General features: G+C 28.1%; 1 protein-coding gene across 1 annotated transcript in view; it reads right to left on the minus strand.

The window, feature by feature from the left end:
• Positions 1-16,018, minus strand: part of LOC142322625 (dynein axonemal heavy chain 10-like) — a 70,646-nt gene that overhangs the window by 12,949 nt on the left and 41,679 nt on the right. The window contains exons 12-13 of the mRNA XM_075361703.1: positions 14,638-14,805; positions 9,471-9,653 (exon numbers count right to left, since the gene is read on the minus strand). Coding sequence (XP_075217818.1) covers positions 9,471-9,653; positions 14,638-14,805 — 351 coding nt within the window. The remainder of the gene's footprint in view (positions 1-9,470; positions 9,654-14,637; positions 14,806-16,018) is intronic.

Raw genomic sequence — 16,018 nt, forward strand, 5'->3', positions numbered from 1 at the left:
ACGTGAAAGATTTCAGTCTACGCTAATCGAACATATTAGAATCTTTAACAACCGACAAGAAGTAAAAAAACGAAAGTCTTAAAAATAAAATAAAATATGCAGTTATTGCGTATAACAGTAGCGTTTATTCTGTTACCAAATTAAAACGGTTGGAAAATTTTACGGACATAACCCGACTTCATTATTAGAAGCTGATATACAGCGGCAGGTAATAAACGATTACATTAGCGATCGTAAAGAAAAGGTGAAAAAATTGCATAAACAAGTAAAGGAAACTAATGAAAAAAATAAAAATTAAAAATTCAAGGAAAAATAAATATAAATAAAGATTTACTGGATATCCCACCTGATGTTTATATCAAGACTCTCCAAATACGAAGTAAAGCGAAAAATAGATAGGACGAAGGAAAAGTAAGTTCAGTGAAAAACAGCAGAAATAGATGAACGACGTATAATAAAAAAATCAAAATACATTTAACGACCTCGAAAGGTTAGACAGATACAACAGAAAAATCTTCCGAATACAGAAACTAATCGGTATTTGAATTCTCTTGCAGGTCCTGTTCCTAAATGAATTCATCCTGGAGCGGCTGAAATTAATTCGTAAATGATCCCGATAGAATTGGATTTAGCCAAATTAGAAGCCTCTACCGAACATTATTATAGATAAAGTTTTAAATCGTTTATAAAATTTGAATAATATTTCTGAATATGTATTAAATTTTGTTAATCGTAACTTTTAATTATAAATTCTATAATGTAAGTAAAAATAGTCATAAGTCTAGAGATAGAAGTATTATTCGTACAAAAATGTTAATAAATGAAAAGTTAAAAATAGTCTTGGCAAGTAATTAACTAAATAAAAGAGGAATTGTTAACGGTCTCGGTTCGATTGTTAAATTTTTTACTACCAATTTAGATGCTATGATGGAGAAAAATATAAAAAATTGTTAGTACAAATATTATTAGTTTCATAAAACAGTTATATAATTGAAGATAATTTTATGGAATTACGTAATACGTAAATGATTTTGTCGACTTAGAAAAATTAAGAAATTTCGTGTATCTATATGTAAAAGAATTAATTTGTAAAATAAGTTTTTTTTTCAAAAATATTATTCGTTAAAAGAAATAACTTATATAAACAGAAAAGATAATCGTCTAATTTTACATCCGGTATCCAAAATATAAAATAATCATACACCTTTATCCAATGTTACAAAATTTATTTGAGTTTATTTAAATATTTCTCCAAATTATGAATTCGTGTCTGCTACTTTCAAGATGTTATAATGACTGTGAATATTTATTTTCTAATGATCGCTATGATACAGAATTTATAAATATATAAATGTTTAATTTTTAACTTTATTTCATTTTTTAAAAATTATTTTTACTTGCATGTACAATTTTTTACTTCTGTTCAAATAAAGCAGTTAAGAACGTGCCTTTTGATAATTGCACCTGCGGATAAAGGTGTAGTCCAAATACTGAAAACTTTAACCTAGATCAGTAACCAAATAAGTTTTAATACAACCGTTTTAAAATTAACCCACCGTGTTGGTCTAAATGAATATACGATTACGTTACCGCTCGGATCACCGTGCTACAAAAAATTAAACGATACAATTACTATAACACTTAGTTATTTTACTAATCCGGTTCTCAATTACCCGGACTTCCGAGTTTAATTTATCCGTAAAATATGCATAGTTTTATTGTGCAATTCAATTGTTATATGAATTAATTATGAATAAAAGCTAAACAAAAATTCCCTTCGTTGTAAAACGGAACAAATAAATCTATTCTGTTTCTCCACTGTGTGTGTGTGTGTGTGTGTGTGTGTGTGTGAGTGCGTGTGAGCGCGCACGCGCGTATTTGCATTGTAGAAGTGGGTTGTCGGCTAAGTTGGATAAATTTAGAAATAGTGAAATCATATCATTACATCCTTACGTATCACTCGTAAGGATGTAATAAATATTTTTTTACTAAAAAATATTTAGTAAAAAAAAAAATTATAAAACCGCGCACACGAATGTAATTTTATATAAATGTGCAATCGTCACGTTTATGTGCTCGGTTGTAATTATATATATAAATTGAATATTAGGTAAAATTAAATAACTGAAAGCCTCATTCATCATTACCCTTTTATGTTGTACAATTGTAAGTTATCACGGCTAATAAAAAATAAAAAAAAATCAGAACAAAACTTTTGGCTAAATTTTTGTCGAAAAAAGTTAATAAATCTGACCATCTAACATAAAAACCGACCGTTTTGATCTGCAGAACATATCAATGTAGGTTTCAAAGAAAAGTGAGAAAATATTTGTAAAGTATTTCATACTAAACAACGAAGGCAATTTATGTTTCTAAAATAGATAGCTAATTTATTAATCACCAAATGTAGACACAGGCAAAAGGTTTTGTTATTAACAGAAATCTAAACAAAAAAACAGAACTTTATTAGAATATTGATACCCGAAATAATTAACTTTTAAATAGAAATACGTAAATAAAACGTTTAGTATACAAAATATTCACCAAACTCCCTGTTCTAATATATCGGGACTTACTTGAAAGCAAATTATTTTAGTTACATATTTTTATAAAGTAACAGATTACTTTATAAAAATTAAGTACAGATACTTAATTTTAATTAAAATAACAAGAATAAAAATATATTTGACTAATGTAAAAAAATGATTTTTGCCAAAACAAAATGTGCAAAACGTTTAGTTCATTAAATTCCCATAAGTTAACCAATAATCACATTATTTGTGTACCATTTTTCTTATTACAAAATATTATTATTTGAAAGAACTTACCTAGTTTACACGTAGAATTATTTTCTAAACGGTTGTCTAGATTCACGTAAAATACAAATAATCAAAATTTGATATGATTTTTAAAACACTTACAGAAGAGAAATAAAACATTATTTACTGTATGACAACGTTATTCGTTAACAACACTTTTAATAGATTAATAAATTACCAGAAATAAAATGTAAGCTAATATTATTATTATGTAAGATTTGTTTATTTTTTCTACATCGCTGAATATAATGGAAACAGCTAATAATATAAACAAATATAGTTTTTCATCATCCTAACACACATTTTGACACACGCAGTTTGATGAATTTCGACACGAGCCAAGAGAACGAGAGTCAAACGAGGGGAGAGAGTCTCTGCATTCTCCCCCTCTCTTAATATACGGAGAATCTTAATAGGAAGCTTATATAAGAAATAATTCTAACATTAGGTATTGACAGGTGCCATGTTGCCAATTAACCTGTCTTTTACTTCACCCTTGGCCCCTTGCCTGCCAAAATCGGTATCAGGTAATTTACTGCGTTGCGTATTTGACATTCAACATTTACATAGAATAAACCTTCCAAGCTATAAACATTAGTTGTGGAAGGGATGGGGAGAGACAGTGAATTACGTGCGTAACAGAACGAAGCTATGGATCCAGCGGCCATCTTTCCATCCAGCGGATATATATGCTTATACGTTTATTTTCGATAGATTACCCTTGTTGTTGGTCGAGGTAAGAATTTTTTATATATATATTATTTTAATGTAGATTAAAATAAGTGTCAGAGATACTACTAAAAATAGAACAAATCCACCTTAAATCAGACCAGATTGTTCATGTAACCTAACACAATACTTCAATTACTGTTAATTATTAGGACCACTGGACACATCTTCTCCTGCATCATTAACATATTTAAAGAAATCCTAGTCGCTATAGACTGTAGGTGTTCAGACTCAAACATTGATTCTTCTTCATTATGCTTATAATTAAAAGAATTGCTCTTCTTACCTGTTAAAGTATTAAGTTGTTACAATTCAGTCAACAGCTGACATTTTCTTAATGATTTCTTAACATAAAAAGTAAATAAATTTGAATATTCAGCTAGCCTATTTTATCAGCTGATATTTTATTTTAGTAATTCATTATTAATGCACTGTTTAGGCTAAATTTAGAGCTCTTACTGTCAGCATACACACTAGTATCTTTTTCATTGGAAATATTGCAACAATTCATATCAAAAACAATTGCTATACAAAGAAGGTACTTTCATTAACTTAATTTAATTGTGGAATAATTGAAGATTGATGCTGTATAATTTAACGTTTCTTCAGCTCTCTAAAATTGTTTAAACCGGGTAACACAATCATGTTTTTGTATTATAAGGTGGTTGAAACAACTTTTATCAAATTCCATTGGTTTCGAGATATGTCCTATTCATTAACATTAAACGGAAATTAAATTTCCAAATACCTTTTTATGATGAAATATTATTTTTGAGTTCTAATGTATTTACAATAACACAAATATTAATGTAAGGTTTTTTCAATAAAAACCTTACATTAATATGTGTACATTAATATTGTATTAATATGGTGAATTCAATATTCACCATCATTTTCAACCAGTTATGAAGAATGATAGAAACATGAAGGAAAATAATTTTTCATTAATATTGATCTGCTTATTTATTTTCATATAGTTTTATTATTTTATGTATTAATATAATCAGACACTTTATTATTATTTTTTGCTTATTATTATTGTTGTATTTTGTGATACTGCTCTAATCTTTTAACAATTTTCACTGTCTGAGCAGTTTTTTATTATCTGTGGTTTATCACATGTATTACAAATAATACATGTGATGTAAATGTGTGTTCTATAGAACGTGTAATCATGTGTTTATAAAAAAAAATAACTTTTATGAATAAATTAAATTTCTGTTATAAACTCTATATAATTCACAGCACAACAGTTTAGTTTGAGGTTCAGTAAGTTTTAAAACTAAATAAAAAGGTTTATTATTTTGTATTTTTTAATTTTGTGAATCTAACAAACTGATATTTATTTACTTTCTTTAAAAAAAAAAATAAATATAAATTCATAACTTTTTTTTTGCATTAGGCTTCTTGGTGTGCCGATACTAAAACTTTGCTTCCGTTTTATTTTTTCTTTAAAATATTACTTTTTATTTAATCTTTCATTTTTTTTATTAATTAAAATTTAGTGAAAAATAATAATTTTTGTTTGTTGTTATCGTATCAAATTTATCATACAATTTTTAATAGCTTAATTCTTCACTTTGTTTGATTGTTTTTATAGTTAGTATTTTTATTTGTTATAATTCTTTTAGAGGATTTCATTAGTTCTTATACAAGTAGGTTTATTAGTGAAGTTGGACATATAATATTTTTATATATAGTTAATTTAATTTTTGATTAGTTTGTTATGAGAATGATATTAATACTTTTATACAATTTCTTTTTACAGTATGATTTTTCACTATGCAGGTGTCTACTTTAGATATGTCATCTTTTAAAAAAAGTAATATTTAATAGAACAATCTATTTTTTTAGACTAGCACATTTATTAAAGTATAATACTGAAAGAAGATAATATTTTTAAATATTGATGAAAATTCAATAAATGTAGGGAGATTTTTAATTTTACTAAAAAAGATGTATACTTAAAAATTCTTTATATTTGTTGAATTTTCATAAAATATTTCAAGATGTAGTTTTTTCAATTTGGTTTTTTTTAGTAATATAAAGCGGTCAACTAATTCCAAGACTAAGTCTATTATAGAAAAAATCCCACTTTAATTTGGTAGTAATATCTTTTCCCTTTGAAGTTGTATACCGTTCTTCTGGTTTGTTACTGCTACTAGATATGGTGTACAAGAATGGTTATCTTGCAGTATAAGTTTCACCATGAAAATGAGAAAGAAAGAGGTTTTAGGACAAGAAACCAATGAGTATGAGGGATATGGAGGCTATAATCATGTTGTGGTAAAAAAACTGAAGTGTTTTGTAAGCTTCGTGTATAAGAAAATTGTCATAATGATGTACCCAATCTCCTTTACTTTATAGTTAAGGTTACATTTGTCAAATGTTAGTCTTCTTAGAATGTTATGGTAGAAGACAGCATTAACAGTTTGACATTGGAGATAAATTCATGGAGCAGCAGTTGTATATATTGAAAAATAAAAATAAAACAAAGAAGTTCTCCTTTTTTCATCCCTGTTACATTCTCACTTTTTTTAACTTGGAATTGACTGTTCTACTGTGAAACAACTGCTTAGTCTCTGGATTGTAACCGTAAATCCATTTCTCAGTATTAGATATGACCTCCACATGATTTTGACAAATTTAGAATTTCAACTGAAATTGTTCAAAGTCGTCAGGATTTTTGGACAGTCAGTTGCCCTAACTCAGGATCTCTGGACAACTGAACCTGCTAAGATTGGCAGATGGTGATGCATGTTTAAAACAGAAATGAGTTCCTGTGCTGTTTCAAATAATGCTTTCATCTTGTTGATACCTGATTGCTTATTGAAACACCTTATCTGCTTCATTGCTATAAGCCTGCTTAGTCCTTTCGTAGATCTTCAAGGATTTCAATAGTGTTAAAGCAAAATTAATATTACCTCTCTTCTACTTTAGTGTCCACAATGAAATTACTGATATGATCGATCAAGCCCGTGGTTATAAAATCTGTGTATTGCAATTGTTATAAAAGAACCACTTGTATGTACTCGTGCTGATGATATGCTGCAAGTCTTTTTTTTTTATAGATTAGTTTTGGAATTACTTGATTTCACCTTTAGTTTCATGTTTCTTTATTAATAATTATTTTATAAGCATTGATTCTGTTCTTGCATTTAAGATTTAATTTTTTGTGTTTTTTTTTTAATTTCAGTACATCAGCTATGTCTCTTCTTTATGAATGTGTTAATACAGTTATTGCAGGTAAATATCATATTTTGTTGTTTTTTTTTTTCACCTTTTATGTATGTAATAGAATTTCACTGATTTTTTAGTGGTTTCTTTTGTTATCAGTGTTTCATTTTCTGTCAGCCCCTTTTATTTTCTAAGGTCGATCTGAAATAAGAAATGGTCGATCTGAGACTTTACAAGACACTTCACTTACACTCGTACATATCATCCTCTGAAGTAATACCTGACAGTGATTCCCGGAGGCTAATACACATTCATACACATTCTGTGATGGTGTCGATTAGAATAAACTGTTTGCTTTTGTGGTATTTCCATTTTAGTATGAAAGTTTTAAATCTTATGGTCGTTAAATGCCGGTGGTAGTGGTTACCTTATCTAACACGCTTATTTTAAAATTTTATTTTAATTTCTGTTGCACAATTAAAAAAACGATATTTTATTTTATATATTTTTGAAGTAGCGTGTGATTTTTATCATAGGTATTCATGTGATTTTACTATGTGATTTCTTCATGTGGCATCTCTAAATAATTCTCTTCCCTTTGCCTTCTTAATTCTTCCATAATTTTCATTTATTTTTATGTTATAAATTAACATATGACATCTGTCCCTTTTACCACCTACTGTTTTTAAACTATATATTCTACAACATCCACCAGAGTGCATTCACATATTAAACCATTTATTCTCAAGTTTTTGTAATAGGGTTATTTTATAACTAGCATTTTTATTTAGATTTTTGTATCGTTTTACTAACTTGTTGAAATTATACATTTGTATAAATATAATTCAATTTAGATAAAAAATGTTTAATCGCTGAAATTCTTCATTTATCCGTATTATCTGTTAAATAAATTTCTGTATATATATATATATATATATATATATATATATATATGTATATATTTATTGTTTTATCGGTTAGATAATGATTGTTTTTGTGGATTTAAAAGATCAATAAAAATGTTGGCCCTAACTTAATTACTTTAAACATTTAAAATACAAAAATATTGATTGTAATTATATTAAAAAAATTTAATTTAGTCTTATTTTACTTAAAACAAATCTAAAATCTTAAAACTGTTTTTTTTATTTTTTAATCGACTCTACTGTTTGGTGTGAAACTATACTAGGGTGTCAAAATAGATTATTTTGTTACCAGATGTGGACATTAAATTAGTAAATTTATATATAAATGTTGTAATTTTATAATTAAACTAGTTTTTAACAATTTCTTTGGATAATCTAATTATAACGCTACTTTTATTTATATAGCTAATTATTATCAGCTAGGAGGTAGTATGAGTTTTTTTTTATATCTTGGGATATGTCATTGTTGTGATATTGACTTAATTTTCATATGAACTAATTTTAAAACTTTATCTACTTTCATCTTGGCTTTTTTCATATGTGTTGTTTGTAAAATGAGCTTAATGTCTTTATTCTTTTTAATTTGTTTTCGTAACATACATTTTGAATTTGTTTTTGTAGTGCATTCATTTTTAACTGGTATTTTGTTATTTTAATAATTTTTAAATAATGTTTTTAACGATTGTAGTGTTTTTAGTAAATAGCTGTACAAGGTTTGTCAAAATAAGTAATTGGCCTGTAACTAGAAACAGATGTTAATAACATTTTTTTACAATTTTATGATTATACATTATTTATTTAGTATAAGTATTATAACTACTTATAAGTACTACCTATAAGTATTACCTATAAGTATTCTTTTTAATTACATCTTTGTTAAAATTATTATTTTGCTATCAATGTTACTGGTAAATCTCAAAGTTGTTTTTTTTCTTTTTTTTCTTTGATCATGTGTTGTGTTTAAAACATAGATTTTTATATTCTTTTAATATATTTATTTTTTTGTTATTTGAATAGTTTTTTGAAGTGTTATATCTAATTAATTATTACTTTTGTTTAGTCTTTAACAATTTAATGCGTGACTTTTAAGTTGATCTTATGATCTTCTCTGTGAGTTTATTTAGTTAATTACATATATAACAACCCACCAGGTTGGTCTAGTGATGAACGTGTCTTTGCTAATCAGCTGACTTCGAAGTCGAGAGTTCCAATGTTAAAGTCCTAGTAAAGGCAGTTACTTTTATACGGATATGAATACTAGGTCACGGATACCGGTGTTCTTTGGCGGTTGGGTTTCAATTAACCACCCGTCTCAGAAATGGTCTATCTGAGACTTTACAAGACTACACTTCACTTACACTCGTACATATCATCCTCTGAAGTAATACCTGACAGTGATTCCCGGAGGCTAAACAGGAAAAAAATTACATATATAACAAGGCTTATTTTTAATGTAGTCATTTAACAATGTAAGGGATAAGTAATTTATTTTTGTAAATGATTGGAAAGTTTTTTTACTAGAATTAAATTTTCTCCTAATCTGTTATGAAATTTGTGATGAAAATTAAGTTTCATACCAAAAAGAAACAATAAATTAATAGTCACTTTCATTGAATATTTTATGGTTTCTGTTCGGTTTGGAGTGGTCGTCTTAGAGAACAATAATAACATTGTCTGTACTGTAATTTAATTTTCAAGAAATATTGGTCTTTTATAGAAGTGATCATCTTGTAGACGTGGTTGCTGTGAGATTTCACAATAAGGAACTGTAAAAGTTATTAATTATTCAAGATAGTAAAATACTTAACATAAAACTTACAATTTTTGGCCTTGTAACCACATCTTCTTCATAAGGATAATTAGTAACCACAGTAAACATTGATGAACGGTCAAGAGGCCATCGATTCTCTCTACAAGAAACTTGCATGACAGCAGTAAGAAAAGCTCCAGGCAGATGAAAGCCAGCCAACCATATAGATAGTGGTGGTTTCTCTTGGTAAAACTGTAATTCAAACAATCATTAATAATATAAAATAACTGATGTGGATACCACATGACTTCCTTGCACATCTATTAAATAACATACACACATTTTTTTAAAATGAAAAGTACATAAAATATTATTGCACTAATAACTTCTGATTTTTCCCATTTTTTTTTATTGTTATTATTGAATTATTATTTACTATAAAACTTTTTTTACAATCAGAGGTTAAAAAGTATTAATAAATCAGTATATTTAAATTAAAAAAAAGCTAAACAAAATAAAAGAAAATGAAGTCTGATTCAAACCAATGTGAGAACCCCTTGTAAGATCCAAATATTTCATTAATTAGAATTTTATTTGGCTATAACTCAAAAACCAATGAAAATAAGTACCACCTATGAACATTGTTGAAAAGCTCTCAATAAGGACCTACTGCTCTACTGCAGTTAAGAAAAAGTTCAAAATCCAATTTTTTTGGATTTTGGGCTTTTCTCAAGTTGATTAGAATAAAAAGGGGAGGTGCACAACTGGATGTTTCAACAGTCCTAAATCCAAAATTTCAACATTCTACGGCTAATCATTTTTGAGTTATGTGAGATGCATATGTATATACAGACATCATGCCAAAACTAGTAAAAATGGATTCAGAGATGGATTTATTTACACAGAAAATAAACAAGTTAAACATGATTAACTCATTCATTGGATTGTTAACAGATATGGGTTCAAGATCTTTATTTTCATTATTATCTAAAAGTTTGTATATATAAACTCAGAATGGCATAGCAATCTCATATTGTCATTATAAAAGATTTGTGTTGATTTATTTTTAAAAAAACTGATTACAATGTTTTCCTTAATTTGGTTACCTCATGTGAAAGAAGACAAGAAAATATAACAGAACAGAATGTTTTTTCTGAATTATACTTGTTTCAAAAAGAATTTGAACTGTCTCACAAACTTTGAACTAAATTATAATTCAAAATTAAATTCCTGCTAATAATTTACTTAAATAGGAGAATACAAACTCTGTAGAATATCATGAGGTTCAGTAATGACTTTTATTCATCAAAATGAAATCTTCAACTCATCAATAATCATCTCATTATAAATATTATGACTTTTAAATAGCTTATTAAAATTTAGCATAGGAATAACATGGCACAAGAATTTAAAAGAAACTTACGATTTTTGTTAACTTTACCAATCACCTGCATCATAAGTAATATAGAGCTAGCTACACTTGCAAAAACCTTGTGTTACACAAAATATATATTGTTGGGGCAAGTTACAAAAATAAAATTACAAATACCTCGTTTTTGCCAAAATAATATTGGACTTTATTTTTAACAGAATGAAAAATAAACTTTCAACCTTTTCTTTAAAGCATAACCTTAAAAAATTAAATGAAATTACGAAATAAACTTAACTTAATCCTGTACAGTATTTATACAAGGATTTCAGCTGAATCAACGTATTTGTTAATAATATTAAATGACAAATACATAAATATACATTTTTCAATTAATTATTTTGAAAATCTTTTGTATTAAATATGAGTCTAAAAACAGTTCAAAGAACTAAATACATTGTTATTAAAATTACAAGATGGAATACAAAAGCAATAAATATTACTAGAACAAATCACAATATTAATTACAAAGAAGTCCAAAACATAACTTCACTTCAGGAGTTATTTTCTTTAGATAAATTTAAGAAAAGTAATATAAATTGTGTTCATGAATAAATAAGAATTAATTTCTGCACTTAACAAATTAAATTAAATTAAATGATAGAGTCACTATTTGAAAACATTTCAATTAAAAACGTAATTTACCCTTAGCAACTGACTTTTAAACAAAGACTTTTAATGAACAACCAGAATATTATTAATAATAGTTATCATTAATAATATATAAAATATGTCACACATGAAAAATAATAACACAACCTTTATCTAAGCCACCTTTCATGACTACGCTTGAATGAAGAAATGGTTTTTTAAGCCAATCTTGAATTTCAAAATCATAATGTACAATTAATTGAGTATTTCACTAATTTTACTAATAACACAACTATTATATAAATATAATAAATAATGAATAATTTTAATTTGCCTTAATCACACATATTTTGTAAAAATGAACTCGTGAATTAAAGTACACATATATACATACAGTTTATCCTTGGCGTAATCTAGAGTGGTGTATCAGAAAATACAGAGGTAACACTTTGTTATAACCAGTTTGGAAAGATCCTGCTTCGATGAATTTGGCTGGTTTGTAATAACTGAACCGACAAATATGAATGCACAAAGGCGATGAATATGAATGCACAGAGATGATGATCAGAAACGATGGCCAGAGAGAGACGACGCACAACGAGAGACTGCTGAGAGTAACGAAGAAGTAGAAGTGACCTGACACTGGAATGGAATGGAATGCAAAGTTGGCAGGAGTCTATTACTCCCTACTTTATCGCAGAACCTGAACAGAGTCCCTTGCTGCTGGATCTTTCTAATCGGGCTTGTTTTTTTAAAGGGTTAATTTTAAATAGCGGGTCTAATTTTTACAAGTTTTGTTTATTATTATTTAGTGTTTTAAGGACGGATTTAATTGCATTCCAATTCCGTTGTTAAACCAGCGTTATCGAACCCATTTTACAGGCCGACCGCGGAAGGCTAGGCTTATAAAGCCTGTCCTCCCGACGTAATTCCCCTTCAGACCGTCCACTGAAGTCCTTTCGGTGCTAACTCTTTAATAGGCTAGCAGGAATACGCCACAACGCACTACCTGTAAGGAGGGAGCAATGCGTCCCCTTTTCCGGAGGAGTCGCAATTGCTGGGTTATTTTATCTTATTGTAAGTTTTGAAAAGGAGAGGATGTTTAGAAGCTCTTCATCCGCTTCTGGTATGGCTGCCCTTCAGGACGCATCTCTGCTGGGTTCTGTTCCGGACTCCAGTCCGTGATGTTGAGACGAGTGGCTGGTCTTCCTTCTTCTTCATCTTCATCTTCTCCCTCTTCTTCTTCCGAAGACCTCTTCGTTCTTGACCTGACACTAGAGGCGAGCCGGCTTATATAGGGTAAGTGGAGTCGAGTGAACTGTAAAGAGCTGAGTGATGTCGATAGAAGCCGAGTCCATCCGAAAGGAGCTGTGTGAACGGTGAGGAGCCGCTAAATTGTCAGGCGCCGAGTGCATCCGAAAGGAGCCGAGTGAATGTAACATGTTTACGTTTAGTTCTTCTTTATTTTATTTTTTTTAACATTATACATATGAAATAATACAGAATTAAATCTTAATTGAATAATCAATACAAAGGTCATAAATAAAAATCAACTGAGTATATGTATGTTGAATGGAATGCATTAATTTCAGTGTATGAAAAAATTTCTTATTTATAATTGAAATATTCATTACATCGAAATACTGTTAAATTTTAGATGAAAACAAGTCAAATACCAAACCAGTTGAATTAACTTAAAAACTGCTTTACGCAATGGCGTAAACATATATATATATATATATAAAAATGTATCAACAGAAAATAATACATAATACAAATACACATCAACCACCACTAATAAAACTACCAAAAGTATTAGGAAAGCTTGTGTAATTAACTGTCATGATTTTAGATAATCTGACATGAGTCACATGTCACTCATGAAAACAACACAACTATTTTTCAAGAATAACAAGTATACTATGCTACAGTTACTGTGGAAATAGTTTCCCAGTGGAAAAAACTTCACTCAGTGAAGAGGTCTTCTTCATTGACCCAAATGTTGCACATCAGCTCGAGTGAGGCACTGAAACACAATTTATATTTAGCCCTATACTGCACTTTCAGATAAAGCAGTTATTTTCATAAAACAATAGGCTTATCACAAAATTTATTATAAACATTGCATTTAAATTAAACAATTTTCAAAGATATTTAAATCCTAAAATATAGACTTAATGCATCTATTTATCTCAATTGTAATATATTTTATAGTAATTTTAATTGCACAGATTGTAAGAAAAGTTAATATTTTATAATTATTACAGAAAATAGGTAGTTTAATAATAATTTTAAATTAAAAAACAAGCTGATCCAAAAGTATAAAAAATTATCATAAAAAAAAATGTCTGCTAGATCAATTATTAGCAATTAGAGAAAAAAAAAACCAAACAAAAGATAATTTAATTAGCAACTTATAAAACTACTATTCTTTTTTTTACTAATTAAAAAAAAATTAGACACACTACTGGCACCATTTTTGTATAATGGTCTTGTATCTGGGGATATTCATTGATTTTTTAAAGACTGAGTTAAACCATAAAAAAAGGCTGACAATATTGCTTTTACTGTTCTAAATTACATCAATGAAACAAACTATATCATTAGCAACACCATTTACAACACTGCTGATGAAGAACCTACACAATATAAAATAGTTCTGTAAATATCAGTAAGAACAATTCCACATGTTAGTTTTCAGCATGTGATGAAAGTTATTTTTTAGTTATCAGAAAAATAAAATAAAAGCATACCCACAAAACTTTATTAAAGGAGAAAAATAATGTTAAAAAATTGAAAATGTACATAAAAATAATTAACAAAAATGCACATAAAAATACATTAATCATATTTTGATAAGCAATTAAGGTCGAAGTAAAATGCTCTTATAAATTGAAATGATTTATCTATTTCATTCAAATCATCACAAAAGGCATACATTAGTTTAAATTTAAAGCACAACGCTAATTCATACATTCAATTTAAATTTAATAAAGGTAAAATAAGATGAATCAATAATTTAAGAGCTGACATTGTTTTTCTAAGTTAATTCTATTGATATTTTTATTAATAGAAGTAACTGATTTTAATATTAACCAAACAGGTTGAGACTAGAAAAATATTTTACCAAACAAGACTTTGTTAAATAAAGGAAATAGGTAATGTAAACATTTTTTTTTTCTAGTAATAGAGTTATTTTCAAAAAAATATCTTTACCCATTTCTTAAAGAACTCGAATCTTCTTTCAAAATTACCCATCCATCCACCAAGATTTTTACGAGTTTCAGGACATAGTATTCTCCAATCATTTGGAATCTGCCCATTATAAAGATTGGTTGCAATAGCATCTAAAACAAGATCCATACCAATTTCCCCATGTAATGCCTGTAAAGTAAATAAAAAGAAAGATACTTACTAAACTAAGCAGTGTTAAAGAATTTACAGGTAAATATAGGTAGATCATTTATTCTCATGTTGTAAATAAACACAAACTATAATCTATTTCTGAATTGAATCAATTATTATCTATCTTCTTGTTCAGAAAATTCGTAACTGTTTTAAAATAACAATATATTTCTCTCTTTAAAGAGAATTAATGATGATTCAGACAGCTGTAAAATAGGAAGGTCATTCAATAATTAAACAGACAAACATTTTTAGTGAAGGAAACTCTTAATACAGGGAACTGAAACTTTTGTAGGTGTTGGTTGGTAATCTTAAGTCAGCTGTTCAATTGATACTTATGTAAACATAAAGTCTTAGTTACAATGGTGTGTCCACTTGAAGAAAGTACTTTTGAAGAACAGTGTTCTGTGACCTGATTTTTATTTTTGGAAAGTGTACAACTGTCAGAAATATTCTCTCACATGAACAAACAATATGGCAGTAGTTGCATGAACTGTGCGAGTTTTTACACATGAGTTGAAAAATTTTAAAATGGCTGCAAAAGCGTTAACTGACAAGCACTGCTTCGGATGTCCGGTAACAGTATTGACCTCAGCATTAGATTCTTGTATTGATTTACTTATCGAAAAAGACAGACAACTTAAGTTGAACAAACTGCTGAAAAATGTCTAGTAAGTGCTGATACACCTCTTTTTTCTGTTTAACCTCTGGAACCACTGTAAGGTATTACTTCAGAGGATGAATGAGGATGATTTGTATGATTGTAAATAAAGTGCAGTCTTGTACACTGTTCCTGAGATGTGTGGTTAATTGAAACTCAATCACCAAAAAACCCCGGGTATGCACGATCTACTATTCAAATCCATATAAAAGCAATTGCCTTTTTATCATATATAAACCAATTCAGTGCGTAAAGTGTTAGCACAACTCATTCCACTATTCAAAACAAACTGAACTACTGTTATGACTTGTGCTAGGTGGGTTCACAGAGAGATTACCGCTAATCACAAAGCTGAGATTTTGCATTTGTACCGAACTCAAATCATATCAATAATGAAGATGATGCATTTTTGGACAGGATTTTAACCTGTGAAGAAACTTGGATATATCATTTTCAGCCAGAGTCCAAGTATCAAAGCATGCAGTGGATTCACCCTGAATCGGCTGTCCATAAGAAATCAAAACACAACCA

This window comes from Lycorma delicatula, chromosome 4 (assembly GCF_047948215.1).
Source record: "Lycorma delicatula isolate Av1 chromosome 4, ASM4794821v1, whole genome shotgun sequence".
Taxonomy (NCBI): Eukaryota; Metazoa; Arthropoda; class Insecta; order Hemiptera; family Fulgoridae; genus Lycorma; species Lycorma delicatula.